This window comes from Plectrocnemia conspersa, unplaced genomic scaffold (genome assembly GCF_051122295.1).
Source record: "Plectrocnemia conspersa isolate PC_06_02 unplaced genomic scaffold, ASM5112229v1 ptg000014l, whole genome shotgun sequence".
Classification (NCBI taxonomy): Eukaryota; Metazoa; Arthropoda; class Insecta; order Trichoptera; family Polycentropodidae; genus Plectrocnemia; species Plectrocnemia conspersa.
The window spans coordinates 4,552,242-4,564,990 of NW_028277178.1; the positions used below are offsets into that span (position 1 = coordinate 4,552,242).

The following is a 12,749-nucleotide window of genomic DNA, read 5'->3' on the forward strand; positions in this document are numbered from 1 at the left end:
GATATTATAAACACTTATTAGCCTACAAATGATCGCTAGCATATTTTACAGTCTAGCAATGATATGTGTTAATATAAAGATTGACGGTGTAGCAAGTCGATTTTTTTTAATTAAGACGTATTTTAAGAAGTTTTAATTAAATGTTTATTTTAAATGTCTACGAAACTTAATTTCAGTTAGGTTTGGATTTAAACAGCAAACGATCGTTTTGCAACTGTAACAGTATTTTCAATAGTATGAATTAAATTTTACTTACTAGGTCAGTTAAAACGTATTAAACGATAGATTTTTAATTCCACTGGATAATATCAGTGAAATTTAAATTATGAATAAAATAAATTTTATTTATAATTTAAAATTACGAATAAATTTATATAAATTGCTTTTATTGTCTGACGATAAAATATGTTGGCGATCATTTGTAGACTAATAATTGTTTATGCGATTAATTGAAACGTAAACTGCTAGTGATTAATTGCTGGCGGTCAATTGAGGTCGATATATTTTCTGGACCCCATTAATCTCTTCTATTGGAGACTATGTCGCTATCGTTTGAAATCGGAAGCAATTTTTACTTTTAATACCGCTACTGATAATGTTAAAAATGAATATGTAAAAATATAACTAAAATAATTGATTAAATTGCTTATTAATATGTAATTTTATATTTTTTTAAATCAACCCAAACAATATCTTATACACAATGCAGTGAGTTAGTTACCAAGAAACGTCAATTTACAACGAATTTATGACGACAGAATCTCATCTCGATTCACCGTGTATGGATTCAAAGATACGCACGTACATACATAAAAACGTGTTATGTTAAACACTGCATTTTATCAAAACGCACACAGGATTCAGAATTCTTCTTTTACTGAAGCGTGAGAGTTTCAGTTAAAATTAACTGGTTTCTGAGCTTTTTTATGACTTATTATTAAAAGCAGGTGCGATATGAATTCATTGGCTTTTGGCGCTACTTTGAGAGTTTTGTAGCTCAAAGGTATATCCCTCCTCGAATATATCGAACGCCGTCACCTTTGAAAATAAAATCCGAAAGGTGGAGCGACATTAGCATATTGCTCTTTTGTCTTTCGACTTGCAAATGAGAGGTGTTGCCGACCGCAATAAACAATTAGCGGAGGCAACTCCTAGCGGCGTCTAGGAGACCTCCGAGATACCACCACCATTGAATTTAAATTAATAACACCGATTTAATGAGCGATGCCCTGCCTACTTGGCCGTGTGTGGGTCGGTGAGAGCATTTTTAGTGGACACCCTCAAACCGAGAATATGTGACGGTTAATTATGCTGCGAATGAACAATGAGTGCATTGGAATGTCTGAATACGTTTTATGAATGCATCCGACATTGATAACATGGAATCGATTAAATGAATCTAATATTATGTATGTATTATATATAATATGTATAAAGGTATATGTTTTTTTTTAGATAAATGTCATGAGTTTAGATCCGCATAAGAACATAATTATCATATTCAAAAGTGTGCAACTATATTTATTTTTGCTAAATACTTCTAGACCGTTTCATTTATGAATAGCAATTACTGTTTAATTGTAAATATAAATCCTCTTTTACATTGGTAGGTAAAAATTATACAATTTGATTTTCATTTTTTTACTCTAATGATACATATTAACATTTATTCACTTAAAGTATGCAACGAAAGTAGATTAAAACATCGTTATCAAACGTAATTTCAACTTAATAAGGTAATGATGAGAATATTTTTATTCCTCGCATTCTGTTAATATTAAATGACGTGCCTTTTAACTTTAAAATATTCAAATTTTAGGTTAGATCTCAGAGATACTTTTTACAATAACCAGTGAGCACTCGCGTGAAATTATTAATTTTAACCCTATAAAACATGTTATAATTCATTTATATATGTTTTTATTATAATTATTATAATATTTTTACGCCCCATTTATTAATTCTGTATTTTTGATAATTATTATATATGCTACAGTTAGTGTTTCTTTAGAATTTTTAGAAAAAAATGCAAAATAAAATATCATTGAACCTGTTTTTTTGTTGAAAAGTAAATTTGTACAAATATTTTTAAATGTTTTACAATCGCTGAATTTTTATACCACTGCATAAGAGAGGGTGGGTCAGTGCTAGATATTAAAGAAATGCATGCTTTTAATAATTTTCTGAAGTATTGTATAATATTTGAATATTAAAAGAATTTAATAATAATAATAGAGTAGTTGTGAAAATTGCAAATTTTCACAACTACTCTATTTTTAAAACTAAAATATATAGTAGTTGTGAAAATTTGCAATATTTCATATTTTTTTAATAGATCTACTAAATAAATATATTTTAAAATAATAAAAAAAATATCACATGATAAATACAAAATTTCTAAAGCGAGAAGTAAACATGCGATGTAATCTTAAGAATTTATTAAAGAAATGTTCTTATTTGTGTCGATTCAACATAATTGATATATTATGTAACACATAATAGGTGCATTGTTGTTCCTGGATCGACAGGAACACGAACGTTGAGGGTTGCAATTCCGGAATTAATTCACCCTCGGTGCGAAATGAAATTCATTCCAGTTCCGCATTTTGGTTGCGTGCTTTGGCTTTATTGTTCTCGTTGTCAGCCTCCAAAAGAGCCACTAAGCGTTACACGAGAACAACAGATTAAAAAGGGGGAAGCAGGAACAGTTTGCCCGTGGGATTCGGTCCCGGAACAATAGTCTGGACCGTGAACCTGCGATCTGATTTGTTTCCCACACTCTCGACGACTGACCGTTTGTATATTTTTATTAATATTGTATTGTATCGACAAGTATACATACATTTTGAATAATAAACCTTAGTATTTTATTGATTTAATTCTATATTAATAAAATATTATTCATTTTCATCCTGCATTTATAAATAATTATCTCAAACTAGAGTATAATAATTCATCGTGAAAGAATTACTTATGCAGCATGAAAATAATAATCATGATATAATCTCTAATATTATAATCTAAATGATTAAAAAACGTGTAAATTTATAATGTTATACATACTTATGAAAATGTAGTGGATAATTTTCATATTGCCATGGTGTTTATTATTATCAAAATTTTATTAGATAAGCGCACAGGTGTATATGGACGCTCAGCGATAATATTATAGTATGCTGGTCAGATTGCTTTAATCAGTCGGTTAATTTCATATGAAAAATATACCTGTAAAAAAATATAATTATTTATTATTTACTTGTTTATACCTCGAAAATTTTAAAACGTTTTTGTGCCTTTGTTTTTTATATTATTTTGATGGTGTATATAATAATAAACGTAAACAAAAGAAATATATTTAATTATAACATTAAAAATTAAAATTGAATTTTTTCCTTTGCTTTCAGAGCCACCGGTAATGCATTCTGTTGTTTGGACCAATAAAAAATAAGCATTCAAATATAAAACAAAATGGACGACGTCAACATGACAACAGTTTTAAATAATTATTGTTTATAACAAAATTTTGCTACGCGACAATAATTTGCATTAATTTATCATCTGCGTTGCTCGATTTGACTGGATACAAATAATCGGATTGCAAATTAACTAGGTATGTTATAACTATAAAAATGAAATATATATATATAATATGTGTAAGGATTAAAATAATACATTGAATTGAACTAGATAAACAAGCATAAAACAATCTTCGTAATGAAATCTTCAAATTTTGATTTCCTGTCGACGGGCTCCGAGGTCAAAAAGTGAGTTTTTCCTTTTACGTTACATACAAATTATCATTGCTTCTGATTTAATACACATATTCGTTAGATTTGACTGAATTGCAAATAAACCAGTACGTTTTAAACGTGAATGTGTAATATATCCTTAGTATGTATGAGGATTGAAAGTTAATGTCGATTAATAGGGACGCTATATATATCAGCTAACGGACAGCTTAAAATGTGTAGTTTCTTGAATGACATTTTACAATGATTATAAATATGTGATTGCATACCTGGAATAATCGATAGCTAAAATATCTAAGACGGATTATTTTTAATTCTGATGTAGCAAAATACGTCATGGGTTTTTTGTCAATTTTTCTTCTGTGAATTCATTTCTATTTTGGAACAGCCAAATTCAGGATATTCAGTTACATAAAACTTATCTAGTATGTTCTTTATAAAAAGTGACAACTTATTGTTTATATATACCAATTCTACGTTGTCGTCATATAGGTCATCAAATTGTTTTATCATTGTTTCTGTAAAATAATTAAAAACAACAAGACCTTTATTAAGAAAATGTTATTACTACTAATATAATTCATAAATGAAATTTAAACGACAACCGAAGCACAAAGTTAACAAAAAATACCGTAGAGGATTAAATACGTAGATTGGCATTACTTCTTAAACTGATAAGTTGTACGTCATATTTTAATTGTTTGCCATACGTAACTTTTATTAGATCTTTCATTGCTTCTAAAAAATAACTGTAAACGATTCTATATAATGGGTAAAATGTAACTTTTTATTTACACAAATATGAGGTTTTTCATTATTATTACCGTTGTAATATGTTTAATTAACTTTGGTATGTATACCCTTATTGGCAAATCACTGCTGTTTGTTTTTAAATATTTGATCCTAGAAAGTCAATAGTAATTTTGTTAGAACATACGTGATATATTATTCATATAATATACTCTGCTTTTTGTGTTATTTATTAATGACATAAATACAGCAATTAAAAATTCAAGTTTTCTTCTGTACGCAGATGATTTAAAATTATATAAATGCATTCGGTCTGTTGCGGACTCCTTCTCTCTACAAAGTGATTTAGACTCTCTATGGAGATGGGCTTCCGTTAACCGTCTGCCCTTTAGTGTCGGAAAGTGCCATACTGTGTCATTTTCTCGATCCCGTTCGCCATCAGCTTATTTCTACCATCTCGGTGGTAACATTTTGACTAGAGAAACTTCCATTAAAGATCTCGGAATCACTTTCGAGAGCAAATGGAGGTTCTCTCTACACATACACGACGTCTGTGATAAATCTTCCAAGATGCTCGGCTTTGTTATGAGAAATGCCTTTCACTTTGACGATCCGTCAGTTATTCGCATCCTCTATGACACCTTAGTTCGTAGCATTCTTGAATCGGGATCTATAATTTGGAATCCCCGAATAGCCAAATATTCCCTTTTAGTAGAAAAAATTCAAAAAAGGTATTTAAGATACCTTTACAAAAGGACATTTGGTTATTATCCGTTCTTATATCCCAGCGCCTTTCTTTTAGGAGCGTTGGGATATGATTCGCTGAATTCTCGCAGAAAGCTGTATGTCGCTAAGCATTTTTTCAAACTACTAAAAGGTGCTGTCGACAATCCAGCTATTCTCGAGGAATTCCAGTTTTGGGTTCCGGAACATTTTCAAGAATCACGATCGAGACCTCTTTTGATGGCAGTTAGGGCTAGGACATCCGCACTTGCCGACTCGCCTATAGCTGTGGCCATACGGCTCTTTAATACGCTGGCATTGAAAATGTATTTATTTAATGTTAGCTACGAGGATCTGATCCGGCTTATATCTTTTCATTTTAATATTTTATAATTTTTTTTGTTATGTTTAAGTATTGTTATATTTATTTATATATATACGTTTTTTTATGTTTTATAAATTTATAATTTGCTTTCGACCATCGTGGCGCAATGGGGTAACCTGTTAGGCCACGATGGTCTTAATTTAATCGAAAAAATAAAAATAACCAAACAATTACTGGCACGCTCATAATTTACAGTTTTGATTATATTGTTTATAATTCTAAGTTACATCATTTTTAATCATCTTTGTAAAAAAATGCTGTGATTATAACATATTTCACTGTTTATTTAATTGCACCGAACTGGAAACTTAAGGGAAATCCCGGTTTTGGGCGCGCTTGAAAACAAACTACAAAATTGATTTTATCGATTTAAATTGTAAAACACTTATCAAAATATGTATAAAAATCATGAAATTCTATCATGTTTATTTTATACGGGATTTTAAATATAATATAAATAATGTGGATTTGAATTAGCTTTTCTATACAGTAAAAAAGTGTACTTACATTTTGGCGAACGTTAGTGATTTAAAGTTATAGTTTTTAGAATTCTTTTTAAATTTCGCTTGAAAAAACATTTCCATCATTAAGGGGCAAAGTTTTAAAATAAGTACTATTCATTAACAACCAACTACTAAAAATATAGTGTTGCAAAAATCTTTCTTACTGACGCATTTGAAAGGAAACTACACAAAATTGTATAACACTAATTTAAATATTTTTTAAATTATACAGTTTTAGAATAAAATTTCTAGATTTATTCAAAATATTTTTTTCTTTAAATGGTGCGAAAGGTATGTCATAGTGTCGTCTTGCTCGAGTCTCTCTTGTTTCAATCATACACAAAATACGCAATATAATTTACAATAACGACATTATAATGGCGATAAATCGTCATATTGCCGTATCGCCGTGGTAATGGTGTTTTGGCACGGGGCGCCGATGCGAAAATGGCGGGCGTTCCATTTGTCGCTCGGGGGGCAGAGCGCCGAAGAGGTTAACGGCGATATAGGGACATACAATTGATGCGAGCAGCTCTGGCGTGGGCGACCTCATAATGGGAAGACATAATCTCATTGTAATGAATTCATAAGTCTCCATCGCGGGCGCCTCGAACCGCCCGTGGGTTTCGTTGCACGGCTCGGTTACTGCCTTAGCTGCCAGCCATGTAGCTGTAGCCGGTATCGTTTCAAAATCAAAATCTCTCCTATACAACCAGCTCCGTTATTATTCAACGCTGCGAGCGCATTTGTCGCTGTCGACGCTGTAATTAAATTACATCTTAAGCTCGCAGTGCACTTTTTTGTGAAGGGCGTTTTAAGGTATGACAAATTGGGTGTTAGAAGTGAAGTATAGAGTTAATTTATTTGTTTAACCATACACAATAGTATTCAGCTCTAAAAATAGTCTATAAATATAAAGCGAATATCAGAACTTACAATTCTAATACTTGCTAAAATTAAAATTTATCTAAGTGATTGCCACTGCTCCTCTTGGAGGCTGTTTTTCATTAAATTCTTTATAAAATTTTAATCATTGTTCTTATAATCTTTCTAGTGCTGTTCTTTTGTTGTTGTATGTTCTGTGGATTATTGCATATCTTCAAAAAAGTACTGTTAAATCACGCCGTGTGCTGAAAAACTACCATAATCATAATCATTTGTTGTTCGTAAATGACTTTTATGTAGTTTTGTTTTATTTATGTGCGATTATGGATGCCATAATTTCCTGTATGAGTTAATCTTAATACTATATTTAAACTTTATTTCAAGATAAAACTAACTATACAAATTTAATTAAGAGATTAAATTGCTTTTTGCTCTGTTATTCACAAGACTTATATTCATTATTATTAGCTTATTGTTTTTTTATTATTATATTTATATAAAAAATGACATATTAATTTATTCTAAAGCTTTATTTAAAAAATGGTAGATTTAATATTAATTCTTAAAAATTCTCAAAAAGTATTTAATATTAATTTTGATTAAATATGAAACACAACAAATAATAATAATTATTTGGAAATACTTAAATAATTTGTTTGTCAATGTATGTATTATTTAAGCTATGGGTTTAAATAGGTAATGGGTTAAATATATTTTTAAACATCTATGTGTATGTTATTCTATATTTGTAATATTTCAATATCAGTGCTTATTTTAATTTAATTATAATAGTTCATACGTATTTATTTTAAAATATAGCATTAAAATCTTTATTTAAAAGTTTAAAGTGTCAAAATATAACTTAATCAAGACAATATTATTTAATGTTAATAAATAATTATATTTTTATAACCATCACAACATAAAAATGTAATAAAATCCCACGCAAAATAAAAATCATACCACCTGGCTCATATATCACTATTATAAATGTCCTTCCACCCCCTTGTGAAAAATCATTCAAATCCAACAATCGGATGATGTGAGGGTTGCAAAACTAATCTAAGGGTGTTCCCACACTCGGTTGCGATTTACACCCTAATCAACCGTCATTATTATTTACTTATATAATATATATTATATTTTGGCAAAACAATCTAATTAAAAAAAATATATAGTTTTAGTTATATGTGCAATGTTTGGTTCTTTGATTTTATTAGTATGTAATAATTTCATGATTGACATCACATCACATCATTTTGACACTTGCTTTCGAAGCACGCATGTTAATTTAAGGCTCGTTTTTTTTATTGAATTTTTTACGTACTAGAATGTAAATTAAATTATATGCAAATTTAATTTAAAATTAAAAAGGGGTCAAAAGGTCAATAACAAAGCGTTTAATTTGAGTTCGCAATATCAACGCTCACATAACCTTGTGTTATACGATTTTTTCATTTGACTTAATTTACTTATAATGTTTAACATGCAATCAAAACAAATCTTCTTTACCAAATATATATAAATAATTACAAACTAGTAATTTGTCGTCGAATTACATTCTTTATGTGATGATTATTAAAAGATCCATTTTCGTTTTGTGAACAATAATAAAATTTATTACAATCATCTGGATCCTGAATAAATCCACTACTTTTGCACGATCCATTTATAAACGGTGAAAAGATAGAGTTTTTCATGGATTTTGTTATGGTTTCAATTGTAGGTTCATAATTGATACTATCGTCTTTTAATAGAGCGTTTTTCATATCATATTCTAATGATAATGGTGTAGTTAATTCGATGGTTTCTGAGTAATTAAAAATATTAATGGCTTTAATAATTTCATTTAACAGAGGAAACTTTCCACTTTTGCATATGTTTTTAAAATCATCACAATCAATATGAGTTAGCATTACGCCTGAAAGATTCATTGTCATCATATATTCAACTTTAAGAGACACAGATTGTGCATTTTCATACGATATCCAATTTTTATCGTCGTAAGTATAAGGCACTGTGTCTTCTTCATCCCATATCTCTAACCAGGTTCTATTTGAGAGTTTCTCACATATCTAAAATTTGTATAATAACTATTTGAATAATCTATCAAATATATTTTAAGAGACATACTTCATTGTATCCGATGTATCCTTGTGTTTTTGTGTATGGTCCCATCATACCATCACCACTGGTTAATGCACCAGGAAAGTTAAACTCGGGATCATACAATTTGAATGTAGAACCGATCGACGATATGGATAATATAAATTTATCTTTAGGTACACCATCAAAAAAATATTAAGCACAGCATTTTTTACGGTGTTTAATCCAGTTGTGTGGCCATTTATTGAATTCCAATTTCCTCCATAGCCATATGTGTACATGATCACGAAATCCAAGTTTCTGTTGTAATTAAAACCATAACATAATCTATAATTTCAGCTAATAATGAATTTAAAATGTGTATTACTTGATTAAAGCTGGTACATTGTAAGAGATTATCTTTCCTTTATAATCAGCTGTCAATGAAGCCGTTAAAATCATACATCTTCTGCTCGTATAAGTTTTTATTTTTTCAATGAGTAAAGGAAATGCTTCTATATATGGCTTTGTAGTTAGTGTTTGACCGCGCCAATATATATCCATACCATCAAAATCATTTTTGCGAGCAAGTTCTACTAAATTTTTTGCGAAAGTCGATCTAAGTGTTGCATTCCTTATTACCTAAAAAATATCATAACGTAAATTGATTATTAATAATAAAATATTTATAAAACTTACTTGTGCAAAATTTTGTATAAATGCTTCCCAATTTCTAACGTTGACTATAGTCTTTAATTCTGGATTTTTGTATTTCAACTCATTAAACTGTTCCATGTAACCTAAAATGTGTTGAAAAAATATAATATATACACGTGACTTTAAATGACCATTGTGACCATATATACAACATATCTATTTCACCATTAATATTAATATTTACGTGGCTATATATCATATAGGTGCAAAGAGAAGGATCCAAATCTTTGATTGCAAGTATACCATTTTTTGGTCTAAATTGCGCGCTTACATGATAAGTGCAAAAAATGTTTTCTAAAATAAGAAAAATATGTAACAAAATATACAAAATATACATGTGTATTAAAATATTTTATCCCTCGTTTATAAAACATATTTTATCTATGTTTGTAAGATATTTGCAAATATTTATTTTAATGTAGTATCACGTGGAAAACGTGTAGGAGTTTTTATATCATTCGAGGGAATGTCGATCAAGTATCAACCTTTTATAAAAATACAGAATTTATGTACAGATTTATTTATTCCATTATATAAATACTTATACATATTATTATTAAGGCTTTTATAAGAAATTTACTTATCCATCTAGGATTAATACAAAAACGACTTTTAATATAAAGTTTTTAAATTTTCAGTATACTAATATAAAAAAATATTTACAATGGTTTCAGTGTTTAAAAAAATATTTATTTAATACACTGAAACCATTAAAAATATGTAAACTACAATATTTTATTGCTGTGTAAAAAATATGTACAATGTCCACTGAATTATTATTTTATCTTGATTATATTCTAGATATAATACAAAATTATTATTATAGATATAGTTAATACTCTTACTGGCTACTGAAATTTTTATCGTTAACAAGGCATCAAATAACTATTTTTTTGCTCTTCTGATGGCTGCCTCAAATATCATAAATTTTAAATTATATTGAGGTTAATAAATATTTTAAAAGAGTTTCTCTATTTTTTTACATAAAATATTTATAAATAATTAATAATATAAATAATTTTTTAAACATAGCACTATAGATACATGTTACATGTTTATAACAATTGTTGTGTATACAATTTGTTATTTGCTACGATTTAATAAAAAAAAAGATTATAAAATTATTTAAGTGAAATATAATATTAATATGATGTCTTGAGCTTTTAATGCATAATGTGATTAAATTTAATTTTAAGATTGTTTTTATCGTAGTCAGCAATACACGTGATTAATGGGTTAGTGTGGTTACACGGAATAATTTAATAGTATTTTTTGATATAAAAATGTTGTTTCAATGATTGCTAGTATATCAAGGCTAATATAAAGTTTTTTTAATTAGAATAAAAAGGCCAATTATATATTATTTTTATTGTTTTATTTTGGATGACTTGCAATTAATAAAAAATAGTATTACTAGTGTTACTCAACGTTGGCAAGGCATTTGTTAAAACGGAACTGATTATTTTTTTATGGATAAGGATTTTATTTTTTTTAATTAGTGTGTTCTTTTTAATAAATATTAGTCTAAGAGCAAGCTCTTTAAAGCGAGGTTCCAAAATATATTGCTCAAATTTGAGTCGAGGTCTATGTATTAAACGCTAGATTTTCATTTCACTTTAATGCTCTGTTTACTTTGAAGAGTTTTGGCAAAGTTTGTCTACGTTTTATGATTATAATTGATTTATTTTTTAATTTATTCGCGATGGGTTTAAGACCGTAAACATTTATTAAAATAACTGTATCGTCAACCTACATAGATAAATGCGTATTTTTTAATTTCATTCGTATGCAAAATAAAACTTCCTTGAGAAACTCCAGCTAAAATATAATACGGTATTTATTGTTCATTATCTAATGAAACAACATAGCTTTTACTTCTCATGAACGTAATAAGCGTGGCAATAAGCGTATTTGTGTAGTTTGTAAATCAAACCATCATGTCATATCATGGCAAAAACTTTTTTGTCTCGTACTATTTTTCATATTAAAATTAACCTCCTTCAAATTATTATAGTTGATGTGTTTGCGAGTGATTTTCGCGGAAGCAAAATTGTTCAGAAATAATTTACTGAATGACGGTAGTAAAAATAGGGCGATAGCTAATCGGAATTGTAGGATCCTTATCAGACTTTTTTATAGGATGAAATGTGGTGGTTTTCCAAATCGTTGGAATTTACCCAAAAGGTAAGCAAGCGTTAAAAATGTTTGTTAAAAAATTAATGCAAACCAGAAAGCAAATTTGAGTATGAATATTCTAAGCAATATTTTTTAAATAAATTTACTACACCTTAGTGGGTGCTGTTTTTGAGGATTTTTTCATACCTGGGAGTCAGGATTGAAAATTAATAGAGAACCAGGAATTTTAGGTATTTTTATTAAAAGAAATGTATTTAATAGTACAACTAATATTTTTTTTGCATTTTTGAAATTATCCCAATATCACATATTTTCAGATTGTTTACACAAACAAATTGTTTAGTCATCCTATACTTGCCTAAAAGCTTGCTTTGAATTTAAAGTTGCAATTTGGACGTTGATGAATTATTCGTCAGGATTAAAATCATAAAAAATGTTTTACATTTCATCCTTACAAAATAAACTTTTACATTTATCACTTAATTTATAAAATATTATACACATATTCGAGTAAATCTCTACTTAAAACTCAATAAATAGACAGTGACTATGATGTGTTTTTAGTTTGCACTTTATGAAGTAAACTTTTTAATATCCAAAATAAAGGGTTTTAAAGCGTCTTGAAAAAATAAACAATGAAAAATAAAAATATTTTTTATTGTTTACTTTTTATTTTTTCAAGACGTTTTAAGACACTGTATTTTCATGTCAAAAAATTTACTTATATATATGTTAAATTTGGATTTACCAAGACGTTATTTATTTGTAAAATGGGAGGTTTAATTTAAGAAGATCCAATTCAATTAAATTTAAAAA

General features: G+C 28.2%; 1 protein-coding gene across 1 annotated transcript; it reads right to left on the bottom strand.

Annotated features, from left to right (window-relative positions):
* Window positions 1–2,588: 2,588 nt before the first annotated feature.
* Window positions 2,589–9,542, bottom strand: LOC148226020 (acidic mammalian chitinase-like). Its single transcript, XM_088204576.1, has 5 exons — window positions 9,469–9,542; window positions 9,370–9,401; window positions 9,113–9,271; window positions 8,737–9,057; window positions 2,589–2,659 (listed from the first exon to the last, which is right to left on the bottom strand). The coding sequence occupies exons 1-5, from the start codon at window positions 9,540–9,542 to the stop codon at window positions 2,589–2,591; spliced, it is 657 nt and encodes a 218-aa protein (XP_088060702.1).
* Window positions 9,543–12,749: the final 3,207 nt, after the last annotated feature.

What these genes read in the sequence shown, in the direction of transcription:
- LOC148226020 (XM_088204576.1), bottom strand. Translation starts at nt 9,542, where the DNA reads ATGATTTTAACGGCTTCATTGACAGCTGATTATAAAGGAAAGATAATC. An exon ending in AATGTACCAGCTTTAATCAA is followed by an intron (nt 9,402 to 9,468) that starts GTAATACACATT and finishes TAATTACAACAG; the next exon opens with AAACTTGGATTTCGTGATCA. An exon ending in CGTGATCATGTACACATATG is followed by an intron (nt 9,272 to 9,369) that starts GCTATGGAGGAA and finishes GTGTACCTAAAG; the next exon opens with ATAAATTTATATTATCCATA.